Genomic DNA, 23,497 nt, shown 5'->3' on the forward strand with positions numbered 1-23,497 from the left:
TATCTTGGTGAAGATAATTGATTGTGGACTAACGACTGAAGTTTAATAATGTTGTTTCTTTTACGTAAATCCAAATCATAATTCATCAAAATTACGGTATCTGAAAATTGGCGGACAAAGTTCTTCCATATGCGAAATCCAAAACATCAAGTGGCTGAATTTTTCCCGTTGTGCCAGTCGGTATTTTTTTAAAATTTATAATTTTATCACGTGGAGTTACAGTTTCTATGGCACTGTCACAATGACCGCTCCAGGAGTCAAGCAAAAGCATCGTATTGGAACCTACATTAGGGAAATATACTTTTTGCAGTCATATTTTAAAGAGATCTAAAATCAAAAATCTTATTTGTAAAATCCTTTATAATGACATTAATTGTAACTAGATGGGATTATGTATACCTGTAGTCAACTTTCCAGATTTAGATGCTTCTACGTAAACATTTTCGGGTCTAAATAAAGTGGTTTCAACAATGGGTCCAAACTCACCGCTAGATTCCTTCAAAACTAAAAAGAGTGGTGACAGTAAATCTCCTGTGGCTGATATGAGTGGCTGTATAGTATAACTGTGGGTTGTTGAAGAAACTGACTGTACTAAACACTGTACCTGCTTTTCTCCTTCAACCGCTAGCGTTCTTCCGGAGTGCATTTCCAGTTGGAATCCGCTCTGATCAGAATTAAACACATTATGAATTCCAATTATTCTTATGCCTGCTTTAACATCAGCAATAAAAGTATTTGCTTTAATCGTTAGTTCTGAATTACTTTCTAGTGTTTTCTTGGTTATAAACTTATTTATTTTCCGGGATACTATTCTATGAGCTTTCTTGAATTTACAAAGCCAGTTATCCGAAGCTTTGAATCTTACATCTTCTGATCCTATAATCTTTTGAGCTTGCAATGCCCATCGACGTATGTCACGATCATGAATGATGTAACCAGCGTCTACTGCTGCTTTAAAATTATCAAAAGTGTACTGACAAATTCTTGCAATTTTTTCTCTATAAGTACCACCTTTGTTGACTGTATGAGCCCAACGTTTCAACTGACTCACAGATGAAACTTTCTTAAATTTTTGACGTACACTTTCAACACTTAAATTTTTTTTTTTTTGCCACTTCTCCAGTATTCTACGGCTCTTTGCTTATATTCAAAACTGACATCTTCATTGTCTTTGGTACAATGGTCGGTGGGTGCTTCGAAATCGTCAGGAAAATGGTGTTGAACTTCATCTTCTACTATTTTTGCAGCATGATCTTTGTAATCTTCTTGAAAATCTAATGTATCTTCAACGATCATATCTACTTCATTGAAATCATTCACGGAATCTATTAAAATGCTTTTAATTCTTTCCGACAATTGAATCTCTTTATAATTTGTCTCACTTTCAGGTATTTGTAGAGTTTGAAAGTAAGCTAATAATAAATTTAAAACATTCAGAGCGTTAATTTTCATTTTTTAATCTGAAATAAAAAAAAAATATATATATATATATCTTATATATCTTCTATTATATTAAACAGAAGGCGCGAAATTCTCCGTGCGTCCGTCCATCCATCCGTCCCCTTTTTTTCCTTATTTTTCCTCTGTATAGGTCTCTCCTGATATCGCTGGGGAATAAGAAATAAACTGAATAACAAATAAACAAATTAGGATAAAAACAAATAAATAAACAAATTGATAAGTAAACAATAATGATAAACAAACTTATAGAAAACATTCATGAAAAAAATTAATTAATAAATTAAAAAGTAAACATATTAATTAATAAACAATAATAATAAACAAATCAATAAGTAAACAATAATTATAAACATCATTAATTAATAAATCCTCATAATCAGTGTAATTTCAATTTTTTTAATAACAAATATTAAAAAGCCGTAAAATTATTTGCATATAAAAAATAATTTTATAGTTATACTTACGTAGCAGGTACTACGAAATACGAATTAACGGAATAGTATCTTATTATTTTTTGTACTTATAATCTTATATTCTTGTTACTATTTATTATGCTGTTAGTTCAATAGTCGATACAATACGTCCAACAACAAGAAAGTTGTGTTGGCTACTGATGAAGAATTACTTACTCATATTTATCAATCATGAAAATAACAGACAATCGTCAGAGACGCTGATAGTAGGACGTAAATAAAATTCTGATAATACTATCATTCATATACCAAAATTTTTGCGCATCCGAGAAACTATACTTATCTTCTAGGTGTACTTATAATATTATATTATTCTTGACTTGTTTTTTTATATAATAAAAGTTATTTATTTTTTGATATAATTAATAAACGATAGAACGTAAAAAATTTAAAAGAGAGCAACAAAATAGCTATGGAATCATAGCTTATTTGATTTAGAAGAGATTGCAACGATATGTCAGAAACTTTTTTTAGGATGGTTTTTCAACATTGAGGGTGGTTTTGAAAATAAGTTTGAACAGGTAAATTTTTTATTCTTATTCTATCCACGGTAATATTTTTTCCAATTTTTTTAAGCTCATTATGAACTTTTTTTCAAAAATAGGAATAAAGAAGGTAAAAATTTCGATGACAGAAATTAGGGGTTGCAACCCTTGTGGTTGAAACTGCACGAGATAGTTGTGTTTGTACAGTATAAATGATGCTTAACGTATTTTACACTAAATTATCAACACCACCTGTAATGTATTGAAAACAATTTTTTAGGGGTGGTTTTTCAACTTTAAGGGGGTAGTTTCAAAAAAAACCTTGACTAGATTAACTTTATTTTTGTATTTTATGTAGGGTAATATTTTTTCCAATTTTTTTCGGGTTATTTTAATTTTTTTCATAAAAATAGCCATGAAATAGATAGTATTTTAAATAAAAAAAATAAGGGTTGCATCCCTTGTGGTCGGAATTGCATGTGCTAGTTTGCTTTTCACATGAGAAGTGATATGAAATTTGTTTGGTCGTAAAATATCAATTAGATGCTGAGATACATTGGAAAATCTATTTTTGGGGGTGAACTTTGAGGGTTGTTTTCACCCCCTCAAAGTGTTTTTCCGACGATAAAAAAAATACGTATGTCTTATTTTTTGATGAACTATAACATATCAAAAGATTATTGAAATCGGTGAGGTCGGGTTGGGGGGTTTCCTTGTAAGAAAAATCGCTCAATAACTTATTTAAATCTATTGAATCTTGTTTGAAAACATTTAATAAATATTTTCTGACATTTTTAGTTCAATTGAAGTTGTTAAAATAATTTTCCACAGATGTAAATGTCATAGTCAACTTTTTATAGGGCTCTGGGCTAGGAAACCAAATCCAAAACTGAGTACGGGGCCGTGATTGTTGGAATAGTTTCAAATGACTTTTCAGTAAATTACAGCTCATGAAATGCCGAAGGACCAAAACTTGCCGATTTTCCACAAGTCGGTGCGTGTTATTTGTGTGGTTGTGAATTATCGCCGTTTTTTCATTTTCTAGCATGTCATTGCGTGATATTGTGTGCCCACTCCTTGATTTTCTCTCTAGTGGTGGCTGCCCTCATTATTTTTCCTTGCTATCGGATCACGTTGTCAGCTTGTAACTTCTCCAAAACTATTTCAGAGAAACTTTATTAACTGTTTCTTTGTTATAATGCAAAACTGTTCGCTCGCGACTTGGCACATGCGTCCACTCTAACTGCCTTTTTTTGCTCGTCGTTTCGAAGAAGAAAAAGCTTCCCCGCAGCCGAATAGTGAATGAAAGGTCAGTCGCTCATTGGCGCGACAACAAATATCACTGGCCAACCAGCTAATCACTCCGCTCTCCTCGCTACCAAATCCACGAGAGCCACGTATTTCCCTTTTCATATGATGACTCTCAAGAAGGTGAGAAAGAGACAGCAAGTTCAAAAGTTAAAGAAAGTGATCAGGTGGAATCCAAGAGACGCAGAGGAACGAGAGACCGAGAGCGAGGGAAGAACTTCTTCTCTCTCGGGCTCACGGTGCTCTATCCAAAAAGTGCACATCGAGCGCTATTATGTAGGTTTGTTGATTCTGCAAAAGACAGCCTTGAATAGCAGACATACGTGTGCCTTTTTGTTACCGCGGAGAGCAACAAATCTGCCATTTAGGCGTTCTTGCGTTAGAAACCTTTAAATGAGTCTTCTCACATAAGCGGTCGCTTAATGACACCTCAGCGTCTGGAATCTGCTCTAGCTTGAGACGTAACACTTCCCTCATTATTTGAAAAGTGTGGAGCTTGTTAAAGAAGCTCCCATTTTGAAACTACCATCAGAACTCAATTTATTTATGTATTGCATAGACAAGAGTTGACAGATCCACCGCTGAGGTGCACTATTTCTACATAGTTGTAAGATAGTTTTATGACAACTTTATTAGTGATTGTATGGCTACATATATTTATCCATAGCCCGAGCCACACGCCATCCGAAACCGCTGTTTTATTTATCAGCGGTGACCGTGACGTTCCGCAAGTGTTATGTTTCCTAAAGTTTGATGCGCGAATGGCGACAAATTTTGCATAGGAGTAACCCTTTCTTCCTTCTTTAAAATTTAGGTGTTGTATCACTTTTCTGGCACTTAATTCCTAGGGTCACTTATCGTAAGGTTAATCAATATAACTTGTCTTTTAGCGAGATGTTGAGGACTTGTCGTTTGAGACTTTCAGCTTAGCATGTAGTTCTTGCAATTCTTGACTTGGTTTCTTTTCGCTGTCGTACTTGAACGCGATCTTGGGTGGTGTGATTTTGTAGCGGACGGATTGCCTATCAAATACCATGCTCTCTTCTCGTGACAGTGTGGGTCGTTTCTTTAAATCCCATCGTTAATGAAATCCTTAATATTCTTGTAGTGCCAAATTAGCTTTTTCATTGGTTGGATTATAACTGGATTGGTGAGAAGTGGCTGTATTTTTAGCGGAGAGTACCACATGTTGTTGAATTTGAACCCTGCAGGCAGTATCGAATCGTGGTCCCTTACAGTTCCGCGTAATTGTAGTATATGCATCTTCGGCTTCAGGAAGAAATTTCCGTTGTTGCAAGAAACTGGCAATTTGTAGAAACAATTTTCGGATGCACAGAGGTGACACTCAACGGGTTGGCACTGCATTATGTGTGCAACTTCACTGACTGCAACTGCCGTGTGTCCCGGTTGCCGCATGATGACCATGGCAAACTCGTCGGGTGCAGTGTATGGCAGCGATAGTGAGTTTAGTATGACACGACGTTTGAGTTCACATCTATCTTTTACTATATCTATATACCTGGGAAAATTGAAGTTTTACATACCATGCGAAGTAAGTCATTTTGGTATTAAAATACGCCGATAGTAGTATTTCTTCGACATCAATTCTCTGCTTAGCGGGAAAAAGGTGACCTGGTTGAGTCTCTACAATAAAAAGTCTGGTCTGTTTGGTAGAGATAAGGAGATATCTGGATCAAGTGAATCTTCTGCTGCTAGTCCGAACTGTATATTTCCAGTGGAGTTGGCAAAGTAAACATCTGGAGCATGTGTGAGATTGTCGGAGACCTTGACACCATAACCTTGGTACAATGCTTCGTATCTATTGTAATCACACATAGGTTCTAAACTTGTCAACCAAAAGGCATAGTACTCATCATTGATAAAACAGTGGCCGTCTGTATAAATGCATTGTGTGCCGAGAGGTAAATATATTTCGTTCTTTTGTCTCTTTGTGCTAATGTAAAATTCTTGTACTGTGATCATGCGCTCTGAGTACTCATACGCATTCTCATACTCAATGCCGTTGACTACTAGACGTACTCCTTGACATTTTCCTTGGTCGAACAAGGAGCCATGGCTGGTAACTGTTTCACAAGTTATTCTGTTTACTCTTATGTTCCTTATAATGGCTTTCCCAATTTTAAATTCATCCGATGAAATCTTTTCCATACAGTTCTCGACACCATGTTCAACATCATAAATGTGAGAGCATATACCCCAGTGACGTCCGGTTCGCTTAACGCGGATCTTGCATTGTCTTACGAAGACCCTTTCGTATTTAACAAACTGTAGTGTAACGAGAGCTCGTTCGTTAACTATTATTTAAGATGGGCAAGTGAGGCACACTCGCTCATAGCAATTGAGGCGGGAAGGGGGGAGAGGCAAAGAAATGAAATGGTTAATAAATTTATACACATAAACACATTCGCATTTAAACAAATATAATTTCCATCAATTCAAGGTCACACTACACTTAAATTTCGCAATTACCACACATTAACAAACCGCGTACTGATACACATACTCTTAACCTAATAAACACAACGACGTTCTTAACACCTATTACAAAAAGAACAAATTAACTAACTTATCGTGCCTATAAATCTATAGAAAACACAACGCGAGTCGCCCGGCAAATGACCGCCTTGACGACGAACCCACTTAAGCTATTTAGCTAAAAGAGAAAGTCGCCCGGCGAGGGATCGCCTGGACGATAAAAGAGAAATCTCTTTGCGCGATTTATTGCCCGACCGTCATTAGGGCAGGTAGCCGGCGTGTGCACGTCTTGCTACTCTCCTAATATTAAAATTACGCGCAGTACCGTCGATGAAGAGAGAGAGAAAGAGAGAGAGATTAAATTGAAGAGACCTTGGTTCTGAAGCGGGAGTCCTGGCTGCGCCCTGCGCACGGTGTTGCAGGTCGTCGCTGGGCAACTCCTGTCGGCTTCCTCTCGGCCCTCTGTCCTCAGCTCAACTTCTTCGCCGTCCACCGTCCTGCTCTGGTCGACTCCGAAAACCTTCTCAGTCTCTCCTCGACTTACTAGCGTCTGTGTCGCTCGTTTTTTCTCGCGACCTACAGCTTCTTCGCCGATCTTTTCTCTCCCCACTTGACCTACTTATTAGTCGGTGCGCAACCAACGCGCTAATTGGTTCTTAACGCGCGCCTGCCTAATATTGTGTAGGACACGCACGCCCCCGACTATTTCTCTCTCTCTCTAACATTTCTATACTCTCTCGGTTGCCAGCGTAGCCGCTTCGGGCCTGCTCGGCCCCGCTCGGCAATCTCCGTCAGCTGAAACAGAGACCATGCATTAGACGCATTCTTAAATGTGCCTAACGTTGGTCACCGTGCCTTGCCGAGAGAGGTGGGACTTGGATAAATTCCCACGAGAACAAGCGCAACGCTTGCTCTCGTCACAGTAGTAACTGGATTTCGTCCATTTGGCTCTCGCAAATTTCCGTGTGTCGCGCCAAGCTGAGAGTATGTGCGTGTGGTACACACACTCATGCTTGAATTTTTGTTTACGAGGTACTGTACACGGGCTGAGCTAACGACTGGAGCGATGGAGATGGCGCAGAAGAAAGGAGAGAGAGAGAGAGAGCGCTCGAATTGCGGATCGCCGCGGAAAATTTGGGAGGGTCTCTGCTAGGCTGTGAGCAGAGGAGGTCGCGCGCGCGCGGATCAAACCGAAGGTCACCGTTTTCCGAAGTTGGCCCCGTGACCTCGTCGACGATTGTTCGTTTTCGGAGACACGCGCGGTGCGCGAAGGAGTATTAGAATGTGAGGCTGGGTCGCGCCCAGCCGTTTCCCAAAGGATATCCGGCACCGATGCGTGTGGGTAACCGGCGAAGTGCACGGGTGCACGCGCGAGTAGTTTTAACGTGCTGCAGTGCCGAGCAGCGGAGAGGCGACGAAGACAACGACAATAGCAATGAACGAGCGAGTTTCGGATTGAGGCAGTAATATTGTGGAGCGAACGAAAGCACGAGGAGGAGGAAAATAGCGACGACAACAAACATCAGCGAGACGTTCGGCGGGGAGCACACCAGTGACGTCACACTGCGGAACGCTCTAGCCGTCAGAGAGGCTGAAGGTTGATGTCGATGCCGTGTTTTTCTCTTGTTTCTCTCTCTCTTGCATGTTTGGGCGCCGGCTTACGGGTGGTAGCACGGCAGACCTGCTGGCTACCCCGTTGATAGTTTAACGGCGGAAAGTGTTTTGTCCGGGATTTATTGTAACATTTTGTTTTAGACAAGGAATCGGCAGGCTGATCAGCCACCATTCACCTTCGCGTTCGGATTTATTATTGTGCCGCTCGTAGTGTATAAGTGCGAGATCACCGTATTGTAGCCTATTGTTGACGATTAAAGGATTAGTGTATTAATCCGCTGTTGTGTTTATTCGCCACTATATCACTCCTCATCCCGATTTTGAATCTGTGCGTTTAACGTGTTTATGCTCGACGCGTTAATCAGTCGTGCAAACGTCTTTTGAGTCCCGAATCCCCGAATAAATAATTTGTGCGGACGGCCGCAAGTAACCCAGACGGGAACGGTCGCTAATTCTCCGTTACAAGGTCCAGTTCCGAATCAATCAATTCGCCTAAATCTTCGCTGAAACATTAGTTTCATGCAAAGTTTCAGCTAAGTCAGTGTTGCTTACCCTTGTGTCGTTCGCCTCGTCAGTGTATGCATGAACCGGAGAGTAGGAGGCCGACTCCAGTTCGTGAATCGACTCACAACCTTCTAGATTTGTCAAGAAGCCAGGCATTGTGTTCATTTGATAGTACATGGCTTCTGGGTAGAGGTTAAGTTTTGGGAAGCGTAATTTTACCGTATATGGGTTATCGTTGGTAACTAGCAGATTCACCCATTCATCCAAGTTATCAACTGGTACATTTCCTGCTCGAATATTTGGATAACCGAATTCTATGTCAAGTATGTAACCTCTGTAGAAAGAAATAGGGTTCTTGAAAGGCAATCTGAAGACTAAAATTACATATGCTAGGACCTCGTGTATTATTTTGTTCCTTGAAAGGATACTCATTCGCACGAGTGAACATCATTTCCAAAGCAAAATCTACGCGAGCGCTGTTTGTCTTGAGAAAACGGGTTCCTAACAAATGGGTGGTAGCTATAGTAAAGTCGTCAGCTACGACTATAAAGTCAGCCTGAGAATCCGCTAGGCAAACAGTTATAGCACCCAGCGCACAAAAATCTCCTCCTGTCACTCCGCGTATTAAAGGAAGGTTCTGCATATCTATAAATAGGTCTCGACGTAAGTCGGTAATCTTTATTATATTTAGCTCTGCTCCCGAGTCCAACATGGCGTCTTCTTGTTTCGAATAAAAATCGTCTGATGTAAGCTCAATTACCACCCCACTCCAGAAAATCCTAAATTTACATGGTAGATTGTTTTTTCTTCACCGCTGTCAAGATTGTATTTACCGGGCGCTGGTTTGAGCAGGCCCCGGTGCGCCCTGAGGGTGCGGGGTTGCCTGTGCGTATCCCGACAATTTCTTTTTATTGTTCCTCGCACCACGCTTTATACTTGAGGCTTAGGTAATCGTTTACGTAACGTCCGGCCCTTTGACAGTGGGTGCAACTGGCTTCTGCATTGTATAGTTACTTGTCGAACTAAGGTGGAGGGAGCAAGTTAGGATTTCTAGGTCTTCTTTGTAAACCAGATTGAGATGGCGCTGACGTTGTTTGTGTCTACGTTCCTTGGGTGAGTTGCTTTGTTGGTCGAGTAGTTTTAGTTGGTTGACTTCCTAGGGGCTGCTTACTATTAGCAGGGGGATTTTATAACTCATTGGAACCATGCTTTTGTCGGTCGCGCTGGATCTGCTTTTCTATCCATAAAATTATTGTAGATCATTAAGCAAAAATTATATTTTTTACGTACCTCCACAAGAAAAATCTGGTGAATTAGTAGGCCAGTTAACTGGACTTCCTCGACCAGGTCACCTCTCATTATAATTGTTATTTAAAAATTCTCGAACGATTCGTGCAAAATATGGTGGTTCACCATCTTGCAAAAGCCAGATTGAGAAAACTACGACTTTATCTTGCAGCTAGATCGACGTATTCCGAAAGTACTGACAAGTGATCTCTTAGTAACTCTAAATAGCTTTTTCTATAGACATTTCGCACAAAGAATTACGGATCTATCAAGTAACTATTAACTATTCCACACCATGATGCTTTATTTTGATGATCCATCACTCTGTGCCAGTGAGCATTCACATCTGATCAATAATAGCAATTGTGCCTGTTTAACCGCTCATCGCTATAAAATTTAGCGTAATCCGAAAAAAAAGTATTTGAAAAAGTCTGGATTATTTTCTATAATTCTTAGAGCTCAGTGACAAAATTCAATGTGCAATTGAATATGGTTCTGCCTTAATTCCTGAACTAAAGTTATATGATACGCATGATAGTTAAGAATTTTCGGAATCCTTGAAACCGTCGCATGGGTAATACCAATTTCTCTTTTAATTTGGCGTGTACTAATATGCAGATCGAAATGAACAATTGCTAAAATGGTCACGATACGAGCGTTCTTTTCATCGTATTCGTGGTTGCCTAAGCTGACAAATCAGCTGGCTACTGCGAGCTCTTTGAGTTATAGTCCTAATTGTTATATCAGTAGGATGTCTCCTATATGGATACAGCTCAGCATATCGCCTAGCTGCTACAATATGATTACCATTACATTGCCCTAAACCCATTATCATGTCAACTACTTGATCAACTGAATAATCAGCCACGATATAATTTTACTTATGGACGAGACAATTGAATTGTAAGATTTAATTTTAAAATATTGAGAACAAATAAACCTTAGGGTTTGAAAATTTAACTTAAATTAAAAATCTAATACAAATTGTTAAAAATTCAATTTTTGCTTATTTCCAACAAATAATAGATTACAAAAAACGCCGTAACTCGGTTAAAAAACATCGGATAGAACTCCACGGGGGCTGATTTTAAAGGGAAAGACATTACCCTCCGAATCCCTCCAGTCGATTTGCCCTCCACCGCCTGGTTCTAAATTGGCATTGATTTAAGTCGAGGTTAAAAAAATTGAAATTTTTTTAATCAGTTTTTTTACTGTAAAAAACACATATTTTCATTTTTAAGTCTCTGCACGTCTTAAATGGAAGCTTTTGCAATCACCTTTAAAATGCTCTGCTGTTTTTTGTGATACGATTATTTCCGACCGAGATACAAAACTTTCAAGTTTGCCTAATTTTGAGGTAAACATGGCAAAAGTGATTGACGGGCAGTGTAGCTAAAAAATGTTTGCTTATGAATGATCATCGAGAGGTTGGTACTCTAAGTAAGAAGCCTTTTTATCTTGTATTTTCGAGGTCGATTTAATGAAAAGATTTCTTCAAGACCATGGCGGTAGGCGTCTAAAGACGGCTATTGTATCCTTATTGAGGAGATTAATAAGAGTCGGGATGAGACGCTAAAGTGAATTGAAAAATTTTAATTTATTTTATATATTCTGGTTAATACACGTTGTTTAAAGTGTGTCAAATATTCACTTGTAATTTTGTTTAGAAACATCCATTGTGAACCAGGTTTTTCTTAATTAAGTAACTCTTATTTAGTTTTGATTATAGATTGTGAACAACTTGAGCGAGTAACAATCTTTGTCTTTGGCTAGGTAATTCAAATATTAAGATAAACACGTTTTCTACGATAAATTCTTAGATTGACTTATTTAAGGTGTCAGTGTATTATATTCCTAATTTACGAACATAGATATAGTACTTACTAACAAATTATCTTTTTTTGAAAAAATCATTGATGAAAATTTATGAGCTATAATTGCATAAACATGAATCTTACCAGAAAAATCGATTATCTGTACAACGCGCAGCATATCTTTGTTGAGCACTAAGAGTAATGTCTAAAGGATGATCAGTACCAGAAGACCATGAGAAGTAGAAAGTTCCAGAATTTAATACTTTTCTAACTTCGGCAATACGATCATCATTAATATTTTGAATATAATGCAATGGAATAAAATTCGTTTGTGTAATTCGAAATATTTCTGAATCATAAATTTTTCCAACGGAATAACAGCTAGTAATCATAACTAAATAGAGTAGAGTACTATCGCCATGATGAAACTGTAATACACCAAGACATCCATAAGCATCCAACAACTTTGTATACTGCGATTTTAAAGAGTCAGTTTCACTTCCAGCTATAAAAAATAATTTCAAGCATAAATAATATATCATATGATAACGTTTAGATTTAAAATTATAAATCGTTAATAGGATTTTAGACGAAGAAAAAAAACCATTAGAAACCATAATGTGAATAAATATTCATAGCTAAAAATTTTTCATTATAAATGTATATTTTTTTATATTCTAATTCTTTCCATCATTTATTATTCTATGATTTATAGTTGATTCTGTTCTCATTGCAACAGACTGATTTTATGTTATTGTGACGTCGGGGTCACTCTCAGGTACGCTTGGAGTAAGCGTAAACTCAGGGTTGCTCTGATTTGGCTATCGTGTAACACATTAGCCGGGACGACCAATATTGTTGCGTTAAGAAAACTGTATGCTAGCGTGGAATGTAATAACCAAATGTTATCACGAACACACCAGACTAACGCTTAATGTGTTCTTAAGGGACTTTAATGAAAATTCACCAGACTCACGCTTAATGAATTTCCAAAAAGAAAGGGCGGATTGCTTGAAGAAAGAAAAGGATAGCCAGTTATAACATTTTACTTACTTTTATTTTATCAAATCACTTATTATTAGATTTGCGTTCTCTCTGCTCTTTGGCCTCTTTCTCTCTCTATATACTCTGAATATACTTGGGTGACTTCTTAATTGAATTTTGGCTGACTTTTCTTCTTTGATGCTTCCTCCGGGACTCACTCACTGGTAAACACTTCTTATTAGGGACTTCCTGGTGCTCACTCCGCACTTCCAACTCTCCTTTCCAGCCTTGTACAGAGCTTTTTATAAGCCGTGGGTGGTTGGGTGGAAATCCCTTTCCTCAGGCCCATGAAGCGATAACGGCCAAATTTTGTATTGGTGGGAAATTTTCTAATCATATCCAGAATTTCTTTATTGGTCTGTGGGCGTGAATTTTTAGAGAGAGAAAGGGCGGTCCCTTTTCAACTTGGGCCCTTTTCTCCAGAGATGGCTCTCGGAGTGCCACTTTTAAGAGCAAGAGTAACACTATAGTTTATAATTACTTATACATAATCGTACTAAACTTAATTAATTATAACGATACATAGTGATTATTATAAACATTCAGAAGAATCCAAACCTTTTACGATTTATTATAAAATACATTACTGTTCTATTTATTGGTTATTCGGTGACAAAAAGATGCGCATTATAATAGCTTACAAAATTGATGAAAATCTATTTAATATTACGGATATTTTCTTAAAAATCGGTGGGAAAAAAAGATAGATTGCATTTTTATGGTCCCCTTCCATTATCAGCGTGATAACACTTCACGATGTATACGCGATGATCGTAGGCCCCTGTGAACACATGCGTGTGGAACAAAGAAGGATAGAGCGTTGATTGTAAGCGTGAGTACGCAGGCTCGGGCCACTATCAAAGTTTATATTTCGAATGCGTTTTCAACGTGGGGAATTAGGAAGGTTCCCACTTCGTTCGTCATATTTAATAATTAAATTAATAGAGGAAAAAAAACTAAGTTACGGCTGGCCGTCACAGTATAAGATTCATTTAATTACCAAAAAATTATCCTTTTTGTTTACGCAGAATAAAATAGAAATAAATAAGATTTTTTCCAATATATTTTCATCATTTTTATAAAATTTTTTATTCAAAAATATATATTACGTTTTCTTTTAATTTTATTTTGCGATCATTTATTTCACTTGTCTTATATTTGCTCGTAAAAATTTAGTTTTTTGAAGCTGGACATACTGAAATAGCGATCATTTGATTTTAATGGATCTTTTTATACGTTAGATTAAATGCATTTCGATCAGAAAAGTGAATACTAAGACAATTGTGCAAGAATTTCATGAACGCACGACACGAGATTCGGAGCGCTAAAGATTTTCTCATTGGACAACGGCATAGAGTTCAACAATCGGATGATAAACAAATATATATCCAAGAAGGTATCCAATACTATCTAACACCCGTTTATTGTCCAAAAGCAAATCCCACAGTGAAGTATAATCCTACGTTGAAAACAATTATCGTCTATCATATTGAAAGCCATTATTGTATTTGGAATGAAAACTTGGATAAAGGTAACTTTTCTTTTGAATACGGCAAAACGTAGCACACCTTAAATGAGCCATACTGCATTAAATTACTTTTGTCTACGTGGGGTATAAGATCAGTTAGCCTAAGGCAATGAGCTCCATATTAGCAGAAGATCTTGGGTGCAACCTCTGAGTTTTATGCCCATCTTGCTTTCCAATGTAGCCGAACGGACGAGTATTGAGTAGTAAAGGTAGACCAAGATATTCTATGACAATGGCTGATCCTCAACTTTTAAGATAGGCAACTGGATATGACGCATAAATTAGGTCTCATTTCTATGAAAGGTATTGTGCAAGGATATTGTCTCTAATTTGGCTCCTCCTTATGTAGATCCTTCCGTGAACCTGGAAGGACGTGGTGTATTAAATATTAGTACCCTAAAAGCTTTTTTAGTTTAAGTTGCGAAAAGAGAAAATACTCCCTAAAAGTTTTACCTAATAATGAAACGAAACTACAAATAGAAAGTTCGGAACTACTTATCCCAACAATAACTAAATTAGAGAAACAAAAAACATCAATTTTGATACATTTCAAATAAAAAAAATAAATTATACAAAGCGATACTTACAATTCTTCATCCGTCGATCCATCCAAAACAACTTAAAATTGTAATCAAATCGTATAACCATAGCATGATTCGAATTCCAAATATTAAACATAAAGTAACTAATCAGCTATTATCTGTTTCTTTCATCGAACTAACCAAATGATAATAATAAGAAAATATATGCTATTAATAAATTACTGAACGAAATCTATAGCTTCAAGCCTCCGCATACAAAAAATAGACATTCTCCAATGAATATGTTATCAGGAATATAGTTATACAAAAAACTATTGCCATAGATTGCCTATTTGTGTGAAATATACAAAAAATTATTTTACATTATTCTGTTCAACAAAAACCAAAATAAAAGATGTAAAATGTGCAAACTGCGATAAAAACCATATAGCCAGTTACAAAGGATGCAACGCAAGAAAAATTCTACAGTAAAAACTATTTCCGACATTAAGATCTGCAATAGCGTCGGCCGTCCTTGCCCGGCAATCCTTTCCCACTCTCACCTAATTATTTAAGGAGGAGATAAGGGAGGCGGTATATCGCTCCCAACAAGGCAGAAGAGGAAAGGCGATCGGAATAAATACTCTAACCTTTTACCAACGAAGCATATTTATTATAAAATCGCTACCTTGAACGATGACGATTAGAAATCTCATTACCGATTTTATACACAATAACAAAAGAAAAATTTAACAGCTAACTCAGCCGTGACGGCCCGCGAGAGCCTGGCACGACGCACAAGTCGCGAATAGCCAAAAGGGTTAGACCGATTAAGAAAGAGAAACGAGAGGATTGAGGGTAACCTGTGTAATTGACGAAGTCCGCTTGGCTGGCACGTTGACCTTTTTTCTGTCGGCTGGTGACTTCCTGAGATATGGCGTGACTGATGGACAAAGGCCGCTCTCGAAAATACTGTGGCGGTGCGTCAAGCTGGTATGGTCTCGCTCGCGGGGTCACTTCGTTAATACTCGCGAAAAAACGACGCAATAGTGCGTGAGAGACTGCTTCTCACACCCTCCCCACTCACTTGCCTAATCAGCGGCACGCGGCACCGCCAAGCGTGGCCAGTGCCGCGTGCCTAGGCGCACTATAACTGCACTCTTTCTCTCTCTCTCTCTCTCCTCTTTCTCTCTGGTACGTACAGCGCCTTCTTTTTTTCGTTCCGCTGTTTCTTTATTTTATTCATCTAATTTTTCCACCTCGGAGTGAAAACTCATTCTGCAGGGCGGTCGCTAACTGTGGCTCTCATGCTTGGGCAATAAATCGCAATTTTTATTGCCTTTTTCGAGCCACAGTTGCGATTAAACACCTGGCTACACAACCTAACCTCCAAACTACGCCTCACACAACACCACAATCAACGCTACACACGTCAACGCAAACAACGTCTTACACCTACGCCTACAATCTTTGTCGCTGCATCTTCTACAAGCCTTGACATCGAGCCTCAACTTTAATTTGGTCAACGCTACATCCCCTGGTGTTCTCATCTTGGTCTCGTACTGCTGAAAATTGACTTTTGTCTGCGGTTGTGCGTGTTATTGCGGTTTTTCGCTCTGTCTATTGTCAGCGTGTGCATGTACTAATTTCTAATTATTAAGCGAGAGAGTTTTCTTATTCAATTTTTGTGCAGCGCGTGTCAATGGTCTCTAATTAATTATTGTATTTAATTTGTATTTTCAAGGGCATTTATTTTCAATTCCATCATTGTATATTTCTTAGTAGCCCTGTTTTATCGACTGATGCATTTTAGTTATCTGGGTTTACCGACTGTCAAATTGCGCAACTCATCAGTTCTCTCTGTCGCCACTGCGTGCGTTGTCTTATTACTGGCGCGCATTTCAAACTGCTTATTACGAAAATCTGCGTATCTCTAATTGTTATCGACGCCTTTAATGGTTAAATTATGCGCATTCTGTAACTCATCTATTAATCGTAAGACTGACCACTCAGTTCAGTGCACTATTTGTTTCGAATTGTTCCACTTGCATTGTGTTAGCCCGGTTGCGTCGGCGGGCGCTATCATCTGTAGCGGTTGTCGCCCTGCGTCAAACATTATTCCTAGGAATACCCTATCACGTTCTCCGTCTTTTGCTATAACTTGTTCGCCACCCGCTACATCAAACGCGACCTCCGTTACTCCTGTTGCGTCTTTCGCATCAAAAAAACGCACGGCAACATCTCCTCAATCTCCACTACTTCGCAACGTGAAGCAATTCTGCTCTACTCAGCCATCACCGCTTGTTACCCCTGTAAACATGGCGGACTCATCTGCTCCTCCACCGTGGTTCGTCAGCTTTCGTCAGGAATTTCTCGCTGATATGAGAGACCGAAAAGCAAATGAGAAATTTCAAAATGAATTCATGTCTTCGATCCACGATACTGTCTCTCAAAATGCCGCTGACAACCAACGTCGAGACATGTTTTCATCGCTTGCCGACGAATGTGAAATTCTTGTTTTTGGCCTTCCATTAACGTTCACAGGCACACACTACCAAGCTGCCAAAGCCCTCTTATCGTTTCTTGGCTTTGGTCAAGGTTGTGATTGTCCTTCCATCTACGCCTGTCGGGAGTGGATTTCGGCCACTCGCCAAGACACTCAAACTCAATTGCCTCCTCGTAACTCGGCTACCATAGCTACCCACTCCTCAGCACCTCAAATTAACAATTCAAATCGGTCAAATACTTCCGCATTTGTATTTCAACTTGGCAGCCCACTGCTGCGAGACAAAGTGGTCAAGTCTTCTTCAAAGTTGAAAGACAAGACGTCTCTGGATGTCTTTGGTTGTGGTGGCAGTTCGCCAGTTTACATCCGTCCGCTCTGGCCTAAGCCTGTATTTGATTTATTCTCGTTAGCCCTCTCTTTTAGCAACAAGCACAACCTTGGTCGCCCAGTAGTCGTGAATCTTCGTGTATGCATGCGGAAGAATCGTCGTGCTACGCCCATCCCAATCTTGTCTTCCGATGATTTTCCACGATTCCTCCCATCTCGTACCTCAAATTCTGGAGTAAATCGCACTTCTTCTGCTGCTCCACTTCAACATCTACCTGAAGCCTCCCTGGCTAACCCACTACAGCAGACGAGTAATGAACCATCTGATACTATGTCTTCATGACAGTCTGAACTCAAACCGGCTCCACGCGTACAACATCACCTTTCCATCGGTCACATTAACATTAATCGTTTGGACTCATTCACTCACTTTTCCTTACTACAAGCTAAATGTTCCTCCACGTACTTCGACATCATTGCGATAACCGAAACCTTTCTACAACCTGATTTCCCCGATACTCATCTAGCCATCGAGGGTTTCAAATTTTTCCGCCTCGATCGTGTCGGCAAAGAAGGCGGCGGGGTTGCGATATATATGCGAAATCATTTCAGCGTCAATATTCTTGTCACTTCGGACCCACAGTATGATAACACTCCTGAATTTATCCTCTGTGAAATAAAGTATGCCAATTATAAACTGCTATTTGCCGTCCTTTACCGACCTCCCCATGCTCATGCTCCTTTTCACTTTTTCAATTGTTTATCTGCCTATCTTCCTCATTTCCAAAACGTTTTAATCACTGGCGACTTTAATGCGGACTTATCATCTTCCTCCCTTTCTGATACTTGTACACTCCGCACTCTGATTGCAAACAGCGGACTAAGTGTAGTCTCTCTTGAACCTACTCACCATATCATTGACAAGTCTCCTCCCTCCCACACCACGCTTGATCTTTTTATTACCAATGACATAAGCAAGGTCGTACGGTTCTCACAATCGCATGCGCCCTTTATCGCGGGCCATGACTTCATTGAGTTACACCTTGCTTACGCTCGTGCTGAACACTTCAAGAAAACCATTTGCACACGACAACTTTCCTCCATAAATACTGAAATTCTGTTAGGTACCATGCATGAGAGTTTCAACTCCCTTCCTATACCCTCTACCAACGCCTGTCATCCCCTATCTCCATCTTTAGACTACGTTGACAATCTTCAACGCTTGATTACAAAGAACATCTCCTCGTCTTTTGACCTTGTTTCTCCTCTTCGCACTATTGCTTTATCATCCAAGCTTAAGCCATGGGTCTCCCCCCAAATCCGCTCCCTCATGCGTAAACGTGACTGTGCATATAGCATCGCAAAATCCACGCAACATCCCACTGATGTTCGTATTTATAAATCGCTTCGCTCGAAAGTCTCTAACGACTTATCTGTTGCAAAAAACTCTTTTATAAAATCTAGAATTGATTCTGCTGCTGATTCTAAATCTAAGTGGCGTGAATTAAATGCCCTTGGAGTGAGCAAACCCTCCCATCCCTCTCCTCTTCTTTTCTTCGATGCCGATGCCCTTAATCGGCATTATGCGTCTGTTGCCAATAAACTACCTCCTATCACCCCGGATGAGTTTCAAGCCATCCTATCTGAACCCCCTCCTCATACTTTTAACCTTCCCATGTTTTCTCTGTGTACCTTCTCCGTCAAGGAAGTTGAGAATGCGCTCTTTAATAGCGTGTCTCCTGGCCAAGGACTGGACGGTATCTCGTCCAAAATGCTTAAACTTGTTGCACCTGTAATTGCACCGTATGTTACTTCACTTTTTAACAAGTCCATCACTTCTGGTTCCTTTCCCTCCGATTGGAAACGCACCCTCATCTGTCCCCTCTCAAAGGTATGCAACCCCCTATCTCCTTCTGATACTCGTCCGATCGCCAAAATTTGTGAATTGTGCAAGATATTTGAACGTCTTGTACATGCACAACTCTCTCACCACCTTGAATCCCATAATATTTTGTCCCCTCGTCAATCTGGTTTTCGTCGTGGTCACAGCACCGAAACTGCTCTCCTTACAGTTGTTGATGATATTCGTCACGCCATTGACAAGCGCAAACTAACCATTATGGTTATGTTTGACTACTCCAAAGCGTTTGATTCCATATCACATACCATTTTGATCAGGAAGCTGCGCTTCATAAATGCCAGTGACGTTACACTTAAGTGGTTTTTCAGCTATCTCGCTAATAGACTTCAGGCTGTAGTGGATGCTGGTGGAAAAGTTTCGGAGTGGCTGCGCACTGCTACCGGTGTGCCGCAAGGCAGCGTCCTTGGTCCCCTTCTTTTCGCCATTTTCATTAACGACCTCCCCCGTGTCCTCCGTTATGCAAATTATATGTTGTACGCGGATGATCTTCAAATTTACGCGCACTGTGACTACAACAATCTTGCCGAAGGGATTGCGCAAGTTCAGTACGATGCGGATGAGGTTATCCAATGGGCTCTCTCAAACGGCCTATCCATTAATCCCTCTAAAACTCAAGTCATTATCTTTGGCAGTGAACTCTATATCTCGCGCATCGACTTCATTGATCTCTCACGTATCTCCGTGCTTGGTACCTCCATTCCCTACTCCAGGACTATCAAAAATCTTGGTGTCACGTTAGCCAGTACCCTTGACTGGAAGTTCCATGCCGCGACCACCGTTCGCAGAGTCTACTCTTCCCTTCACTCACTCAAGCACTACAAACGCTCCTTGCATCTGCCCCTCCGTAAACAACTTATTGAGTCCCTTGTTTTTCCCCACTTCGAGTATTGTTCAACTCTCCTGCTGGACCTTGATAAAACTCGGATCTCTGAACTCCAAATCGCCCAAAATGCCTGTACCCGCTTCGTAGTCGGTCATATCCCTTTTATTCCTACAAACAGTATATTCTCTCATGTCACCTACCACAGGCTTCAACTAAAATGGCTTTCATTAGCAGACAAGCGACTTCTAGCTCTTGGTACTCTTGCGTACAAAGCTATTTCCCATAAAACTCCTTCTCAGCTCCTGAATCATTTCTCAGACCCATTTTGTGTCACGTTCTCAAATAGGTCAAAACGGAATCCTCCTTCCTGTCTTAACTACGGTGCTCCCCGCACCCAGGCTTGGAACAACTCTTTTACCATCAGTGCCTCTCGCTTACTAAATCGTCTCAGTGTAACAGATTTTTCTTCCGATCGCCTAACTGAATTTAAAAATTGGTTTCGCTCACTTTTGTTCACGCTCGAAATCTCTGCTTGGAGTACTTTTGCTCGTTTCGAAAATTTTGTCCCACTTGAAGCCCTCTACCACCTTCCTGCTCCCATACTACCTTTCCACGCCTCGCAATTTACTACCTCCAATCTCCACCTGGAAGTCCGTGGTCGCTATCTCGATATCTACTTGCTTCATCCCTCCCAACTCCCAGCAGTTATGCTCGCAAGGCTATAATCCTTACTTGTGGTCTGTCTCATGAGGCGTTGTCATACTGTTGATCCATATTTTATTAGTTTTAAGTTGTGTATAGTCTTTAATTGATCGCGCAAATTGTTAAGTTTAATTTCTCACTGTTATTACTACTTTAATCCTATACGGGATATCTTGTCCCTGTATACCTGCATATCGCCTACATACGGTTAATGGTTGCATGTTAAATTGTCTGCAACCCTTGATAAACTTTTGTATTTTTCTTTGTAGCCAGACGGGGTACTACCCCAAGGCAAATAAACGAACTCACTCACTCACTCACTCTCTCTCTCTCTCTCTCTCTCTCTCTCTTTCGGTGACTGACGAGAGCGCAAGTTATCGCGCGCTCCTGCCCACTAGTACTGCTGCTGCTCTCTCTTTCTTTCTTGTGGAAGAGAAAAACCGATGCTGAAAGAAAAGACTGGCATCAGGCACGAAAAACATACGTGCACCAGATGCCTGCCATGAGCCCTTGCCAATGTCGAAGAGAGAGAAGGGACGCACGGTGTAGGCCATGACCAGCCTACACCGTTACAGATCATAACAAACAAGTACGAAAAATACTATTCGACTAAAATTACGTATGCACAGATAGCAAACGATAATGTTTACAAAGATAAAGAAGAACTCAACAAACCTAGGCTCAAACGACAATAGTCAATAACAACAGTCATTTTAAGATGACTAGGAAAATATGATGACTCAGCTGATGCAAATAATGGATATAATGCTCAATCTGCTCACAACGTTAATAAATAAGATTAATTAAAACCGAAATAAATATAGCAATTTGGAACGCTGACAGTTTAGTGTAAAGGAGCCTTAAATTAAATCAATTTTTCATAGTAAATGATATTGATATAATGCTGATATCTAAAAAAAAATTTCACACAAATTAACTATATCAAAATTCCACAATACACAATTTATAACACTAATCATTCTAATGGTAAAACACAGAGAGGTACTGAAATAATAATAATTAAAAATAATATCAAACACCATGAGGCTGTAGCATGAAAATATGATCATATACGAGGTGTGATCAAAAAGTAAGGTGAATTTTGAAATTTAGCGGGCTACGTCCGTTCGATCTTCGACTTTTTTATTTGGTTATGTCGGTACACTCGTCTAGAACATACGTTCCAAATTTCAGCTTTGTAGTATGTTTGGTTTGTTTGTGAGAGGCATCAAGGTTAGAAGTGTTTTGCGTGCTCCACGATTTGCTGCTGTCTAAAAACATGGATCAAAGAGTTTGCATTAAATTTTGTGTGAAAAATGGAATCAAATGTTCCAAAATACTTGAAATGCTGAAAGTGGCATACGGTGAGTCTACTTTAAGGCAAAAAAATGTTTACAAGTGGTATAAACTCTTCCAAGAAGGCCGAGAAGACACCGACGACGAACCTCGTTCTGGACGCCCCAGCACATCAACAACTGATGAGAATGTTGAAGAAGTGAAGAAAATAGTGTTGGGAAATCGTCGAATTACCATTAGAGAAATTGCTAATGATATTGGCATCTCATTTGGTTCGTGCCAATCAATTTTGACGAGTGTTTTAGACATGAGACGTGTGTCAGCGAAGTTTGTTCCGAAATTGCTCAATTTCGACCAAAAGAAACGTCGCATGAGCATCGCCCAAGAGCTACTGAATGACGTCAAGGATGATCCAGATTTACTCAACAGGGTTATAACAGGTGACGCAACATGGGTATACGGTTATAACGTCGAGACTAAGACTCAATCGTCCCAGTGGAGGCATTCTGGATCACCAAGACCAAAAAAAGCACGCCAAGTTCGATCAAATGTAAAGGTTTTGCTTACAGTTTTCTTTGACTGCAGGGGCGTGGTGCATCATGAGTTCTTGCCACAGGGTAGAACAGTAAATAAGGAATATTACCTGCAAGTTATGCGTAATTTACGCGAAGCAATCCGCCAGAAACGTCCGAATTTGTGGAAAAATAAAAATTGGCTTTTGCACCATGATAACGCCCCTGCTCACACATCGTTGCTTGTGCGCGAATTTTTGGCTAAAACCAACATAGTAACGATGCCACAGGCACCGTATTCCCCAGATCTGGCCCCCTGTGACTTCTTCTTGTTCCCAAAACTGAAGAGGCCCATGAAAGGACGGCGTTTTGCCACGATTGAGGAGATAAAGACGGCATCGAAGGATGAACTAAACAAGATCACAAAAAATGATTTTTTGAAATGCTTTGAGGATTGGAAAAAGCGTTGGCACAAGTGCATTATATCCGAGGGGGATTACTTTGAAATAGATAAAATAAAAATTGATGAATAAATAAATATTTTTTGAGAAAAATAAAAATTCACCTTACTTTTTGATCACACCTCGTATAAGCAACAAACATTGTGATTGAAAATAAAACAGGTCTAGATTAGATAGCAATATATGTTTCAGGACAGGTTTGGTTCAGGAATTAGACCCTAGAGACTAGAACCGTATCCTTAACCATATATGTCTCGTATATGTTAAGCGTGTATGTTTCAGGATAGATTTGTCCCTAGGAACTAGACCCTATGCTTAAGCATGTATGTATGTTTCAGGACAAATTCATTTCTAGAGTCTAGAAACCCTCGTACTCTTGTTCTGCTAGTCTTTGATCAGTAGAATCAATTTATA

At 39.5% G+C, this 23,497-nt stretch overlaps 1 protein-coding gene across 6 annotated transcripts in view; it reads right to left on the reverse strand.

Moving 5' to 3' along the window:
* LOC131668558 (synaptojanin-1) overlaps nt 1-23,497 on the reverse strand; it is a 433,427-nt gene that overhangs the window by 280,412 nt on the left and 129,518 nt on the right. For all 6 annotated transcript variants that reach the window (XM_058942847.1, XM_058942873.1, XM_058942843.1 and 3 more), the window contains one exon: nt 11,587-11,947. In XM_058942847.1, the coding sequence (XP_058798830.1) occupies nt 11,587-11,947 (361 nt within the window). The remainder of the gene's footprint in view (nt 1-11,586; nt 11,948-23,497) is intronic.

Source organism: Phymastichus coffea, unplaced genomic scaffold (genome assembly GCF_024137745.1).
Source record: "Phymastichus coffea isolate CEN01 unplaced genomic scaffold, Cenicafe_Pcof_1.1 PCOF00006, whole genome shotgun sequence".
Taxonomy (NCBI): Eukaryota; Metazoa; Arthropoda; class Insecta; order Hymenoptera; family Eulophidae; genus Phymastichus; species Phymastichus coffea.